The 16,328-nt window shown below is 31.3% G+C and overlaps 2 protein-coding genes across 2 annotated transcripts in view; both read right to left on the bottom strand.

The window, feature by feature from the left end:
* Positions 1 to 3,937: 3,937 nt before the first annotated feature.
* Positions 3,938 to 9,369, bottom strand: LOC105359168 (uncharacterized). Its single transcript, XM_011495673.1, has 3 exons — positions 9,042 to 9,369; positions 4,962 to 5,044; positions 3,938 to 4,101 (listed from the first exon to the last, which is right to left on the bottom strand). The coding sequence occupies exons 1-3, from the start codon at positions 9,301 to 9,303 to the stop codon at positions 4,000 to 4,002; spliced, it is 447 nt and encodes a 148-aa protein (XP_011493975.1). The 5' UTR covers positions 9,304 to 9,369; the 3' UTR covers positions 3,938 to 3,999.
* A 2,493-nt stretch (positions 9,370 to 11,862) lies between these two features.
* l(2)gl (LLGL domain-containing protein l(2)gl) overlaps positions 11,863 to 16,328 on the bottom strand; it is a gene marked incomplete at its 3' end in the record, with an annotated part of 14,196 nt that continues 9,730 nt past the window's right edge. Inside the window, exons 5-12 of the mRNA XM_011496060.1 lie at positions 15,768 to 15,982; positions 14,777 to 15,101; positions 14,358 to 14,702; positions 13,714 to 14,131; positions 13,467 to 13,629; positions 13,238 to 13,380; positions 12,598 to 13,114; positions 11,863 to 12,058 (exon numbers count right to left, since the gene is read on the bottom strand). Coding sequence (XP_011494362.1) covers positions 11,863 to 12,058; positions 12,598 to 13,114; positions 13,238 to 13,380; positions 13,467 to 13,629; positions 13,714 to 14,131; positions 14,358 to 14,702; positions 14,777 to 15,101; positions 15,768 to 15,982 — 2,322 coding nt within the window. The remainder of the gene's footprint in view (positions 12,059 to 12,597; positions 13,115 to 13,237; positions 13,381 to 13,466; positions 13,630 to 13,713; positions 14,132 to 14,357; positions 14,703 to 14,776; positions 15,102 to 15,767; positions 15,983 to 16,328) is intronic.

Here is a 16,328-nt window from a genome sequence, read left to right as displayed (position 1 = left end):
ACAAAGGCCCCGTGTTAATCATTTTATATATATATATATATATATATATATATATATATATATATATGTATATGTATATGTATTTTATATATATGTATACATATATATACATATATATATATATATATATATATATATATATATATATATATGTTTATGTATACTTTTTAAAATGATTAACATATACAATACACACACACGTATTCGTACATTTTTAATGCATGCTTTATTCGTTGACGCAACGCGTTGCAGGAGACACTTTTGGAAGCGAACAAAGTTATAGACACATTTTGTTTAATAGTTTAACACGAATAATAATATTAGAAAGCAAAGAAATAAAGAGAATGTTTACAAGAAAATATCAATATCAAGTATTACAAAAAATTCTTTTCAAGTCAAATATAGAGTATTCGTGTAAAACCATCTTAATTCTAATATTTTATACAATATAAAAAAGAACGGCTCGAAAATGTCTATTCAAAACGTATTTTTTGATATCGCCAGTTCTGGAAGTATGATCTCGTGCATTGTATATTGCAATAAACGTTCCAACAAAGAAAAAAAAAACACGAAAGATAAAAAAAGAGGGAAATTAGACTGAAAGAATAGAACGTTTTACTGAATTGAATCTTTTACAGAATATAAAAGTTGATTAATGAATAGTTCAATTTTTTAAATAAAAGTACACGTATAAACAACAATTTCTTATAAATGAACTAAAACATTAAAATTCTTAAAAAAAAAAAAAAAAAAAAAAATAATGAAGAAATGAAATTACATTGGTGATAATTAACTTTCACTTATAAGTTGAGTAACGTTTTAAATAAATGCATATTTACGTTTCTTGTAAGAAATTTAACTCGATTGATTTTTTTAACGTAAATATTTGTTAAAATAAAATTAATTTAATCATTAATGTTATATATTCATTAATTTATTCTAATCAATTATTATACTCTAGTAAAGTAGTTTGATAATGCACAATAAAAGTTAAATGAAACTTGATTTTACTCGTATATTTTCATCTGTATTAATTCTCATTTATCGGACAAAATCAATCTCATAGATCGATCAAATTTGCCGATTTGTTTAAAATTTAATATAACAACTAATGACAAATGAACCGATTAATTTCTTATTAATAATAATAATAAGAAGAAGAAATTATTTAGCGAATTTCATTAGTCGTTAAATAATCAACTTGTACATGCTTTCAAGATCATTCAGTACGTTATGTAAAGATAAAATTCAATACATATATGTGTAATACACAAATTAGTGCATAATAGATTAACAGAGATACGCATTCGAATAAAAAGTAATACACAACAAATGGTCCTCCACCAAGATATTTAACGGATAATAATTATATTAATTATTATTATAATAGCAATAATATTATTATAAAAAAACATATGTTAAATACGAGAATAAAATAGGGTAAACAGCGCTTGCTTTTAAAATTAATAAAACGAGAGATGAATTAATTCGATTTAAATGCAAAATGTTACTTAATAAATTCATTTCATAAGGAATAAATGTGATTTATATAGAAAAAAGCAATCTCAGATGATTTAACGACTAAGTAACATTAATAAAAATATATCTGCATCGCGTGTATACTGTTTACGTCACATTTTTCTTAATTTTTATCATTACCATTTGTATATATTACCAACTTTATTGATATTTCGAAAAATCATATTCATCGCTCATTGAATGTACACTTTTATTTATTTCGACGCTTTGAATAAGATTAACAATGTATTTTGCAAAACCACTCAGTGATATTTATTGCATGATATGAACAATCTTTGAGGTCTTATAATTTTTATAAATCTGAACTTTATGATAATATTTATTAAAAAGATTTTCTTATACATAATGCACGACAGATTTTTAAAAGTTAAAAGATCCATAAAGATTCTGTGAATGTGAAGTTGTAGAAAGTTATTTCGACAGTACTAAAATAGATACTTGATTTTTTTAATTATTATTATTATTATTATTATTATTATTATTATTATTATTATTATTATTATTTTCTTTTATATATAATTTATTTCCATAAAAATATTATAGCTAGGCGATAATGAATCGTTTTCGCAAAATTTCAAAATAATTTATTTCGCTTAAGTAACTATGTGACTTTCCAATTCCATAATATTAAATTTCAACCTTCAGTGATAAAATAGCCAGTAAAATGCTTTATTTATTAATTATTTAAGCTTAAAATACTGTGGAAGGCTTGCTTTAAGTCGCATTCGCGTTATCAATTACTTTTTTTTTTTCTTTTTAATTTTTTTTTTTTTTTTTTTTTTTTTTTTTTAATTTGTATCTATCTATTTTACTTTATAAATGTTTCCGTAATACACAATATGGCTGCTATGTAACTTCCACGATTTGTGATGTATTCTTGTACTTTGTACAGCGTATATAATACTCAAGCAAAAAATAATTATATATAATTGCATATGGATTATTCATAATAATGCATTGATTATATATATTTATATAGGATTAAATAAGAATTTCAATTGTAAAATTTATATATTATTTATGTAACATTTATCATAGTAATACATTTAATTTAAAATTCTCAAATTGAGTCGGAGTATGTTAATAAAAGAATCCACATCAAATTACATATAATAATATTTTTGCAATAAGAGTCTTAAAAATTTAGAATCTTAAAATCTATTCTGCATTTCGTATTTTATAATAAATACGTCGATTTATACTTTCGATTTCATGTAGTGTACACTTAACGATTATTTAGCTTTACATTTTTCATATTAAGTATAAAATGGTCAAATTTGATGGGAACACGAAAAATTAAATTCATTTAAATAATCCTGTCTTACATATATTAAGATTTTGCAGTCGTTAAAATCTTCGATAATGTTTTTCACATGATATTCAATCAACATTTTCGCACATTATGTTTAGTTAAAAGAAATAATCGAATACAATATAAATAAGGCTAAAATAGAGATTAGAGAAGATTGATTTAGTGTAATAAAATATAATAAAAAGATTTTTAACCAATGCCAATAATAATATTTAAAAAAGTTCTTTGTTATCGACTAATAAAACAAATAAGTAGATATTTGTATTTCTTATATTTTAAAACGTATTACACAGATAATAATTTAAAAGTTATCAACAAATGTTAATTTTCAAAAAAATTTTGCCTTTAAATTCTTTTTTTTTTTTTTTTTTTTTTTTTTTTTTTTTTTTTTTTTTTTTTTTTAACTTAGTTAACGATCTATCATTTATAATAATGATTACTCACATTAAAAATAAAACATAAGAAATCTTATAATAAAGTATTCCATAATAAAGTTAATAACAAGCAACTTTTCCATGAATTCACAATTATTTCGAGAAATTTATTTTACTCTTGCTAAAAATAAACATAAAATGAGGTGCACAACTTGCACGTGTATATAAAAAAATATTAGTAGTCCACTACAAACAAACGTGTAAAATTAAGGAATAGCATTGATTATTTAAAAATCTATGCAATTATGTAGAAATAAAGAATTAGTTATTTTACACCTAAGATATAGATGAATGCACGGAATAATTAATGTATGTATGCATCGTCTTTAATAGGTGTATAATAATAATTTTCTCCTTCATTTCTGTCAGTTTTACATTTCTTTTCCTAATACTCTCCAATTATACTATGATAATTCTATTTTTTATTTTATTTTTACTTACAACTAGTCTATTTAAAGTCCGCCTAAAAATCTAAATACAAAATCTACGTCTGTGAGCGAAAGAATGTGTTTGTATCAATATTTATTTATGCTGGTTAGTTAGATGGGTGAGCGCGCGCGCGTGTGTATGTGTTCATATATTAATTTTACCTAATGCGCCACTGTACACAGATTTGCCACTTTTTATCCTCGCTTCTCATTACTTTTTATTCTTTTCTTAACTAGGGCTATTGATAAATTGTCTTCATTAATGATTGGCTTATAAATAATTTTTTTATGATCCAACCTCTTCAGGTCTGGCTAATGGAGCCTTTGATTTTTCAGTGGTGACCGTTGTAGTTGTCACTTCTAAATTTGCTAAATCTGCAACGCTAATCTGAAATATAATTTAATATACATTAGTTTTCAAATTTTTACTCGCAACACTTGTTATACAGACGATATAACTTTATAAATAAATAGAAAGCATTACTGTGAAAAAAATTATGTCACAACATACTCTGCTTCACTGTATGTTTCATTACTAAATTTATTTTAGCTCATCGTTCAAAAGTTTCGAACATTATGTAATGCAGCAGATGGAGTATAGAAATTTTGCCAGCATAGGTATTTTTAATGAAAAATTATGCAAAAATTAGCATGCAATGATATCGAAAAAAATAAGCATAGAAGTGTGAGTTACATAAGAGGCGGAATTTTTTATCCTACCCTGATAGATACGCAATAGAAAATATAGAGATGCAGATGATTTATCGTTAGTCGGAATAATAAAGGCAATTGTTTGTGTGTATTTATCCACAATGATTATTTATGAATTTTGGCGTAACAGTAATCCCGTACCCAAGTCCACCATATTTTCCATGTTCCATAGTCAATTATACATTAGCGTATTTGGTATCTATAACAATGCTTTAAATATTATAAAAATATCTTTAATAATAACTAAATGCATCAATATAATTAATAGTAATACATAAAAGAGCTTCATTGTAAAAATCTATTGGTTTTGTCAGATTAATATTGATTTGTTAAGCGTTAAAGGTGCTTCATTATGTAAAATTGACTATCGAATTTCAATAGCTGTTAATCTGTTAGTGCAACAATTAAGACGTAAAACACACATAACTTCTTAAAATAATAAAATTAAAGAGCAAGAAAAAGAAATAAAATCAACGGAAGAATTCCCAAAAGCCTTTGACTATTATTCAAGCTTTTCGTTCTTTTGTAATGTCTGACCTCGACGTTGGGGGGTAACGTGATGGTGGCAAGTGTCGTTGTTGTTTCAGTGCCACTGCGAATCTCTCTCTCTAATGTGGTGCCTATAAGGTGAGGATAAAGTAAAAAAGAAAAAATAATGACCGTGATGTAAGCACTAATAACTATAATAAAATTCAGTGTACAATAAGTGACTATGCTATATGGTAATAAAGTTAAGAAATCAGTCGTTAATTCCTATTAACATTCAGTGAGTTATTGATTGTCAGACAAGAGCTGTAAATCGATTAATTTATTATTAATGACGTTTTGTAACTTAAGATGATTCTCAATCTACAAGATTTCTATTGAATTTGCTGAAATTAAAAATTAAAAAAATTCTATTAAAATATTCGATGCAAGATGAGCTTTAAAATGTTTTTAATGAACAATATATAATAATAATAATGAGATGCAAAAAAAAAAAAAAATATACATAATTCCATTAGAGTAATTTTATAATTTCATTTTAGTTTAATTGTCACGTTCGAGTTTGTTTTACGTATTAAGAAAATATAAATGTGAAATTCGATGCTCAAGCCATTGGTTTTTTTTTCTTTTAATAAACACTGCTGAACAAAATTAAATATTCGTTTTACTGGCATATTTGACTTATTCCTCAAGTGAGATATTTTTGAAATATTTGAATATATTGCAGTAACAATGTTATTATATTATATTTACGTCACTAAAAATTTGTATAAAAATAATGTAAATATTTTCAAATGATTATTTCATTGAAAGTCTCGAAAATTTATTTTTTATAAATTAAAGTATAGTTTGTAGTATTGCTACTAATTAAAATAAAGTTCAAGTATTCTCTCAGTTTTAAAAACTGATTAAAAATATATTTTAAGGTATTTTAAGATAATTTGAACAAGACAATTTAAAGGAGAATTGTACATAAATTAAATACATTCAAGATTTTATTAAAATTTTATTATTATAATACTTTTATATTCGAAAAAAAAAAAAAAAAAAACAAAAAAAATAAACACTTATTTTCTATAGAAATGAGTCATCTTAAATAGCTATTATTTATTTGCAAATTGAATAACAAGAATTTTTGAAGAAAAAAACTGTTTAAACATAGATCAACAAATTATCATATAAAAATTTTCTGACTCTTTATATGGAACGAATATCTCAATTATCTTCATTTTTTAAAGTAAAAACAATCTCATATTACGGGAAGACTAAATTAATACCCATTTATTTTAAATTCAAAATTTAAAAATTTACATACAATTTTATTTGCTGTATTTAACTATTTCAACCTAACTTTTAACTTTTAACAGTACAACGTATTTCCATAAAAAATGCAATTAAAAATTAAAAAATACCTTTTTTATATTACTAAAAATTAGTGTCTAATCTAATTTTATAAGCGATTATATGTAAAGAATTTTCTACAGAATTACATCTTCATAACGATAATTTCAATTAAAAAAAAAAAAAAGAAGAAGCACATTAGATTTTTAATTTTCTGTCAATATATAATATAATAATAAAAATAACTTATATTATAAATACCAACTGCAATTCTTATCGTTGGGACTAAATGAAGATTATAATGCTAAAATTTTGTGGCAATGCGTTAAATATATGAAACATTATTATTTATATTTCAGTAAAAGTATTCGGGAAATTTGTTAAATTCAATAAATTAACCAACTTGTAATATTACACTCTAATCTATGTTAAATTGAAACAAATGTCTCATATAATATGCATGTAGTCATATTATAATTACGAACTATTAAATATGATATTGCTACTATTATAATTTCTCTTTAATATTCAATTCATAACAATAATTATAGAAAAATAAATGTAAAAAAAAAAAAAAAAAAAAAAAAAAATTTATATAAAATAAATGCACAATGTTACTATTATTAAGTCTGAACATTTCCATAAAAACTGCACTTATTGATGAAAACATATCTTTAAATTATATTTTTTACTAGATGTATATATTTTTAATATTTTTAGAAGAAATAAGTAATCTGTAAAGTCTAATGAATATATATATATATATATATATATTAATTTATAATTAAATTAGCAAATATATAAGTGAAATATTAAATAGAAAGTTTTTATTAATATTGATGTAAATATTTATATCTTATGAAAGCTTCTAACAACTATAATTTTTATTAATATTTATAAATTCTTTAGTGAATAAAATAAATATTATGTATAAATATATCTAGCTATTAATAATCATATGAAATTATTAACAAAGTGCATTTTTGCCAATTATACTTAACTTGAATTATGAAAATAAATCTTCATTAAATTTAAATTTAATTTCCATTGAAATATATTTTTCTACGGTAATTAATATTAAAAAATAAAGATACCGTTAGCAGTTAGATTTCAAGACAAGCAAAACAGCAATTTCAAGTATATTTTATTGAATTTATACAATTTATCTGTATAATTATGGGTTAAGTTAATGGAAACAGATACAAATGTAAAATATTTTACATTTATTATTTTACATATTATGTCACCGGCTCTTTAATAATCCACGAAAAAGTTTCTATAAACTTATGAATTACAAATGCGTGAAGCTTCGAGAATAATAAAAATATGGCTTAAAAGCTGTTAATATTTTAAATAAATCTATTTAATTTTGGTTAATAAAGTTGAAAATTAAAGATATTAAGAAATTGTACTGGTACACAATAAATTCAAATATTTCCATGTTTTTACGAGTGAAGTAGAAACGGGCAATCATTCTTGATGATTTCGTGTTATCTAATCAACGCCCGCAAAGCCTAGTTTTAGATGTTATATTATAAAATATAAGATAATAAATCTTATATATTATCAAACGTTATGTTATAAATCGGCAACTTTTAATTAAGCACTTGATAATGTTCAAAATATTTTATTTTGAAGAAAGCGGACATTCACATGTTGTTGTTATTCTTTTATAAAAGTCAATATCTGTCAATATTAATATAAAATTGAAAATAATTTAATTGAAGAAGAAATCTGCGAAATATCTTAAGAAAAGAACACGAATAAAATTTATCCAAATTATAATATCAATGTTGACATTGATTTTTTTTTTTTTTTTTTTTTTTTTTTTTTTTTTTTTGCAAGAGTTCTTAGTAAAACGTGTTAAAGAACTTTTTCCATAAGTTTCAAACGAATTTCCATGCTAAAAAATTGAAAAACAATATGAACAATAATATAAAATTTTATGTGTCTTTATACGAATAAAAATATTCACTCAATGACATTTTAATTCTATTAAATAATGATGATAATGATTCTGGCAAAATATTAGCTTGCACAAAAATATATTCTATCTTAAGCTTTATCTATAAAATATAAAATATTTGTATCATATATCGTGTATTTTGATAATAAAACAATAAAGCAGATGGCAAAACCGGGATACTTGACACCTATAATAGTAGCATTGGGACAGCAGTCGTAATACTCGCTATATTGAAAAGTTTTTGTTATACAAATAATATTTCGCAGTGTTAAAAGTATCAATAAGCCTTTTAAGGTATAAAATAACCGTTAAAATTGTTTATTTGAAACGCTGGACAAAGTGTAAACTGGTTCTTAATCATCAACATCATTATCTTCTTCCATATTAAAGAATAAGATTAAGAGAAAATTTTATAATTTAAATTCACTTCCCAATTGACGAGATAAAATTGCAGGAATAAACAAATACAAGAATAACGTAAATAATCTAAAATAGTATTCAACCAACATTGTAAATATTTTTAAATTAACATTAGATCGTATTCAATTTGTATAGTTTAATAAGCTCTCTAATTAGTCGGCATTTCAATATTTTACTATTTATAAAATGTAAAGACTATGCCAACACGAATTATACAAGATCTTAATTGAAATGTTAGTAACACAATGAGAATAATATGCTTTTGTACTAGATCGCGTAAAGATCGTGTAGATCATTTGTAATGCAAGTGTACATCATGTATATTAAATTCTATCGCATTGCCACAGAATTCGAGCAAAAATATTAGTGACTAGTAAATCCTCCGCGCTCGGTCGTGAACTCACTGTTGACATTTTCGGATGCGTTTTGCTGCAAATTTTGCGTCTCGACATCGCCGTTGGTGGTGATACCATTAGTCGACGCCTGCTGCGATATCACCGTCGTTGTCTTCACGACAACCGACTGATTCTGAGTGGAGATTTCCGAGGTGCGCGAAGTCACCTCCATTTTTAAACCCGCCAGGCGGTTGTGGAGGTCCTCGGACGACGTGGCATTTCTGAAAAGTGAACTGTTACTGCCAGTAGCATGGCCAGTACACGAGAACATGAGAAAACAAAAGAAAAAGCTTATTAGCCAATTGTTCCTGAAATTTTCATCACTATTGTTGCTATTGCCGCTATTGTCACGAGCACTCGAGAGCTACATTGTTGTTATTGTTTTTTTGTTTTGTTTTTGTTTGTTTATTGATTTTGAATCGATAACTTAATTTTTGTCAATTCGAAGGGTATAATTCGATGGGTGACTGGAAATGCGGAAGGGTTTATTTGATTTGTACGTAAGGTAACTACGATGAAGACAATGTTATGTATTTATATTAACCAGAAATCAAGGTTTTGCGAATTTAATCGAATAATTATAATACATTACATAAATAAATTTAATGACATGATTTTAATACGTTTGAATTGTAATAATCTATAAGAGATACTATATGAGAGATGTAAATAATTATCTTTCAAATGGCCTTGGATTCACCAAATTAAAGGGGTAATCTTGTTTTGTACAGCGACCGTATGAATGTAATAAAATCTGAATTAATTTTTTATTTCAAATAATAATAATGTGAATACTATAAAACTATATATGAAGATAATTCGCTTTAAGAATACATTAAATTATATCCAATCCTTTTGTGTTCGATCACAAAAGAGGGTTAGACAAGTTTTTTTGTCTTTGTTTTTAAAAAATTAATGTTTTTTTTTTTTTTTTTTTTTTTTTTTTTTTTAATTTTATCTTCATCTTCAAATCAGTCATCTTAAAAAAATCAATTGTATGAATATCTGCGAAATAGCAATAATATTTGAAAACCTTGAAATCGCTTGCGATTTGCCTTTGCGAAGCAAATGTCACAAGGATTTAATTTTTCATACTAATCTTCGACTGCTTACATTCGAATACATTAGTCTTCTATACACGGCAGCTTCTTGATGATAATAATAATATTTATTAAGATTGCCGTTAAGTTAGTTCAACAAAAAAACACTTTTAAAAAATCGTGCGCGTGACCGATTCATTCAAGTCGTACCACAGACACAATAGCGTTAGCCGAGAGAGAGAAAAAAAATGGGGCGAACTGTCTCTTTAATCGCAATAAAGAACTCATTTAAGAGAGCCTCTCAACTTACAGCAGATGATCCTTGACGCTGTCGATGGTGATGTCGCCGATCGAATTCAGATCCTGGCGGTCGTCGTCGCCGTTGACGTCCGTCGTACTCGCGGCAGGCTTGAGCGAGGGCTCCTTGGGCGACTCCTCGCCGTTTGCTAAAATACACGCGATAAGCCAAGCGATGTACAAAGGTTAAAGTGCACCGAGCGGTCGCTGCTTATGTTTTGTTTGTCCTCGGAATGCTTATTTCATGGAGCGCGGCGGTGCTTGCCACTCTGTCTGCAATTACTCGTCGGCGGTAGAACGTGGCTAAGCAAGGCTAAGTGAAGCTAACGCCTTAAGTGATTAACAATAAAACGAACAATGACAAGGAGGTGCGATAATGTGGCAATGCGTAAAAGCGGTTGAAATTGTGATTTATTGTAGCATATGCGCACCCCGAATATTGCGTCGATGCGACGAGGATGTAACGACGATGGAAGGTAGGCCAGAATTCTTAATCTTCTCACATCGTCGACATATTTCATTGCCTTCGCAATAAGCTTTGAACTACTTCCCCGCGGTAATCGATAATTTTATCTATAAATGCTTATTAAAAGATAAATCAATGGGTGTTTTACGAGGCAGCTTAATAATTGTTAATGAAATTACATAAATGCATGTATCTCGAAATAACTGCTCAAAGAAATTATATGAAAAAAAAAAGGACCGCTAGTAAAATTATTACACTATCTTATATTATGTAATAAATAAATGATTTATATAGTATTTACAATGATAACGCCTAGTGTATAATTGTCAAAATAAATAGTTGCAGCAACGCACCAAATCATCGCAATTGCTACTATACGTAGGGACTTGTATTCTTCTCTAGATAAAATTTTTTTGTAAAAATTATATGGAATTAAAGAAATTATCAATACGATTGTTTTTAAAATGCAAGTAGCAAACCAGATATAATTATTACTTCAATTAGAAATAGTAACAACTGACACTATTCTTATTGTTATTATTATATTAACAACACTGCGCATTGTATTATTTATTCTGTATGATTTTTCTGTATGATATTTCATTTTTATCCGAATCAATCTAACAAAAGTTCGTCATCAAATTTCAAACTATTCTTTACTATCCACTGCTTTATACGATTTCCTTTCCATTATAAGTATATCATAATATTAAAAAATCCCGCCATTTCGAAAATTCATGGCTTTTATAAAGATTTCAGAGAAAATTATCTTCACAGCAATAATAACTCGGGAGATATAATGTTTGGCACTTGTAGTAAGCAGACATGGAAAAAAAAGTGACGCGCAACACATTACGGACAAACATAATAAAAGCAAGACAACTTTAAAAATAAAATTCTTATAGTGTGTCGATCTGTCCAACTCACTGGATCCTACGACGCCATTCTCGATGACAATCTTGGGTAACTGCTGCTGACTGCTCTCTTTTTCCGTATCAACGACATCATCCGAAGCTTCCTTTTCCGTCTTGCCCTCTTCCTGCGCACTCGTGGACTTCTCGGGTGCGGTTGCCTCGGGTACGGTGCGCGCATTCGGCGGCAAATTAAGGGCGCAGTGCGCCTTTGTCACCTTGCACGCCGACAGGGATATGCGTTGCACCTCGGATGACGAGTGCAGGTACAAGGCCTCGCCGGCTTTCGTGAACGTCAGCGAAGATATGCCACTGTGAAGCAAACGGAGATTAGGATTTTTTCGATTACAGCGGAGGAAACTCGAATTATTCCTTGCGGAGAAATCGGACGCGAGTCAATTGGTTTATCGCTAAATTTCTCCACTCAATTCGTAACGCGTAATTTGTTTGGCTATTCTAGAAAAATCGAGATTTCCTTGCACTGCAATGTTTTGCCGATAATAATTAAGCCTCTACCTTCAACTTTTGCAAAAATCGTACGATTTCGTCGACAGTGCACAGTCGATGTACCACCAACTTGTTAACAAAATACGTTCATGAATTTGAAATTATTTAACATTTTCAGCTTAATCAATATCCATCGGAACTTAAAACAGAAATGCGTCTACGCGTAGAGCACATTTATTAAAAATTTTCATATCTGTGTAAGATTTTTGTATCATAAAATTACAAATTTTACAGGTCAAATGAAATTATATTATACTGCTATAATGGATAGAGGGATAGAGAATAAGATCGATATGGTCTACCGCGCACGAACTCTTCCAGGATCTAGAGCGGACGTAACGTACTTGATGTCTTCCCTCTTGATCGTCGCGGCGTTTAGTTGTCTCCTGAGCTCGGGTATACCGAGCACGAGGCACTCGCCGAGGTTGGTGAGGCAGACGAGGCAAGTCTCCTCGTGTTGACCCGACGGCTCGACGGGGCAAGTGAATTTGGCGAAGCCCGTCTTTCGGACCCGTGAGCCCTCGTGGGCCGTGAGCTTGTACTTGCAGAAGGGCTTGAGCGAGGGCAAATTGAAGATCTTGAATTGCTCCTCGCTGGCAATGAGGACGCGGTGGGCGGAAGCCATGTCGGGTCCCGGGCACAGGCCGCGCTCGGCCTCGAAGGGCTCGGGAAGAGGTACGCTCGAACCATCTAGAACGGTGATGGCAATTACCGGGGCCCGGTGTTTCAGCTGTATCTCCTTGCCAAGAGTGCAGTTCACGTCCTCCTCGGTGCGACGAACACCCGCCGGAATCGCCAAAGTGAATACGTAGACTGTTCCGTTGTTTGTGCCAGCCCATAGTGTCGGCGTTGTGTTTTGCACTGCTCGAGAGCACACGATTATTTAATAGCGTTTTAGTGATTTAACAAACACAATAAGTAATTGGAGGATCACGTGGGCTCACTAGGTTTTTAGCGCAATATATATATATAACTCATACTTACTACTAATAATATAACTTCTAGCAAAATATAGACATCTAACCATCGAGCCTAATGCATCGTCAACAGGTCTAGCTTCGACCTGTCGCTCAACAGGCTTTACATCTACGGCCGCGTCGCCGCTTGGAGACGATGCCAAACTTGGACTGCAAGTTAATGAATAAAGAAACTTTTTAGTGAAGAAAGTAATAGCGATAACCACATTGACGATCAAAATAATGACAAAATTTACATTTCCTTCTTTTTTGTTTCTGGGACTGCGGTACGAGGTGGACTGCCGGCTGTCGTTGCCCTTCGCTGAGATCTTCCTTTTCTTAATCTTCTGAACGACTCTCTCAAGGACTTTTTGAACGATTTTCTTCTGGAGATAGGCGTGTCACCAGCACCAGAGAGATCTAAGAATGGAATAAAAATAAAGTAGCTTATGAGCTTCCTTCCTACGTATTATTCCTAAACCATTAATTACTAGGGAAACTTACCATTTGGATTGAGAGTGCATTTCACGCTTACGGCTTTTACTCTGACGTAGTCGAAGACAGCGAGGCCGTGCGCCGTACCCGCAGCCAATAATCCCCACTCGCTGTGCATCGCGAGAGCGGTTACCGCAGCGGGTGGATACAACTGCAAAAGGCAATGGGGTTGAAAGCCGACCGCGAAAGAGATACTGGCAGTGCGAGCGGGCAGATGGTCATGGCCCTTCCAGACGAAACCATCCCGGTCGTTCACCACATTCATTTTCACGGCCTTGATCTCCTTATTCGTTGCCTCGCTCGAGATATTGGCAGTAATTATGTGACCGGCTGTACCTGCGATCACAAGGCTGGACGACAGCGGGCAAAGCAGCACTTTCTTCACCGCGAGTCGAGGATCGTCGGAGTAGGGATCGAAGGTGCCGACCTGCCGTATTAAAATTGCTGCGTTTAATTCTGAGCTTTTTACCAGCAATGACATTTATACAGTATAACTATTGGCTACGTTTAAACGTAGCTTGAGCAGACTTTCCAGATATTTCCAAGAGAATCATTAGTATATTTAAATAATTCGGTACTGAGTTGGCACGTTGTCTGTATTTTTACAACGGCACAAAAATACCAACGCAAAGCGCTTTAGAAAGAAGAATAACCTTTCGGAACGGTGGCCATTCGTCTTCCTCGTCCTCGGGTGGCTGCTCGAGTACGTCGAGATGCTCGCCGGTGAATAATATTGACGAGTTATACTTGTAAAGAGGCGTAAGGGCGACATCCGAGGCGTTCCAGAAGCGCACAGTGCCGTCCTCGTGACCGGTGAGCAGCAACTCGCGCACCTTTGGCTTCTCCACCTCGGCAACGGGCCTTTCATTCAGCAATACACCCCCGTCGATAGGCCAAGTCTTTTCAGAATAGAGGTGCTCCGTTTGGGCCTTACCCGCGGACTCTATCGCTTCCCACAGCTCCTCTGGCACGTTCGGCACGTGTTGCGAGCATGTCACCTGTGAGGAACCCGTGATGCTGTTTAGGATGTTTTTCAAAAAGGGCGGACAACATTGTGTAAATGATCACTCACAGCGCTTGCGTGAAGCGACACGAGGTATGGTAAGGCCATCATCTTCCAATCCGGATCCGTCAGATCTATGGCTATGAGCTCCTCCTCAGCGAGGACAATTAGAGCCTCTGGCGACTCGGTCGTCTTTGCCTTCTCGTCCTTCTCCTCCTCCTCGTCGGTCGGCTGCCTTTTCTTCGGCAGAATTGTAAAGAAGTCGATGACTTTGGAGGTGAAGTCAAAAACAACGTGCTTCTTGTTGTTTCCTTCTCGCTTCACAGTTATGGTATGGCGATCACTATGAACCGAGCGCTGCATACCTCCAGAGAAGAGAATCAACTCATCTTCGCTAAAATTTTCAGATAAAAAACAATTTTTTTTGTTATAATAAATATCGGTGTGTGCGTGCGTGCGTGTGTATATATATATATATATAAGTTTTTTTAGCAATTAATCTTGTAATTTTAGAATTTTGTATATTAAAAGTGTGAGTCATATTATTATTATTGTTATTATTGTTGTTGTTGTTATTATTATTATTATTATTATTATTATTATTATTATTATTATCATTCGACAATAATAACTTAATAACAGCTATATTACATTTATAATATAAAATACAATGCTTTATGCTTTCTCGATAAAAATATTTTAATTTAGAAATCGTTACGATTTAAAATTTTGTATTTTTGTTTAATATACTGCGATCTATTACACCGATGGACGGCCAATATAAAACATAATCACATATCAAAATGCTTAATGGTAAAATGCGTATTTTAGTATATTTTATCTATTCTTCTCGAATGGTAGTGTACTTTCTTATCGAAGCCGTAAATCGTTGCACGACGTTCGTACAGCAAGTCGCGCAGTAATATCAGCGAGTCGGCGCACGTTTTTACATTTCGGCGAAACAAAGCGAACGATGAACTCTGAATAAATCAATTGCCAAAAAGATAAGTAAAAAGCGCAAATAAAATAAGACAGTTAACAAAAGGCCAATGAATCTCACTCGTCCGTGGGATGTACGACGATTTTGGTGATGGCCTTGCAGGGGAAGGGTCCGTAAGGCGTCGTTGGCGTTGGTGGCTCCTCGTTTCCAGGACTGGCGAATGCGTAGGAGCCGTCGTTGTGGGAAAAGACGAAGCGCGTGTCCGAGACCCAATGCACTGACTCCAATTGCTGCGTGGAGACGAAGGTCTGCGCACGCGAAAACAAACCCATCAGCTGCCGAGCGAAGGATTGTAGGACGTAATTGCACGTACAACCCCCGTGAAGGACATACACACGTTCGCCAAAACCATCAAGGACACGAACAAACAAACAAACGTCAAAAAAACAAACTTGGGATGTGGGAGATTGGGGGCAGTCATACGTATGAAATGTAAAGACATATGACAAAAAGAGTAGATAGGCAGATAAACAGATAGGCAAACGGACAAATACACCAGCAGATAAACGGAAAGATGCCCGCGTTAAAAATCCAGCCTACATGGAGTTAACTACGCATGCGTGAGTGCGAGTAAATAAGCGGGAATTGATGGCGGGGGAGGGAGGGGGGGGGGGGTTGGGG

Source organism: Ceratosolen solmsi, unplaced genomic scaffold (genome assembly GCF_000503995.2).
Source record: "Ceratosolen solmsi marchali unplaced genomic scaffold, CerSol_1.0 scaffold11, whole genome shotgun sequence".
Lineage (NCBI taxonomy): Eukaryota > Metazoa > Arthropoda > Insecta > Hymenoptera > Agaonidae > Ceratosolen > Ceratosolen solmsi.
The sequence above is the reverse complement of the archived record's forward strand: the minus strand, read 5'-3'. Positions and strand labels throughout refer to the sequence as shown.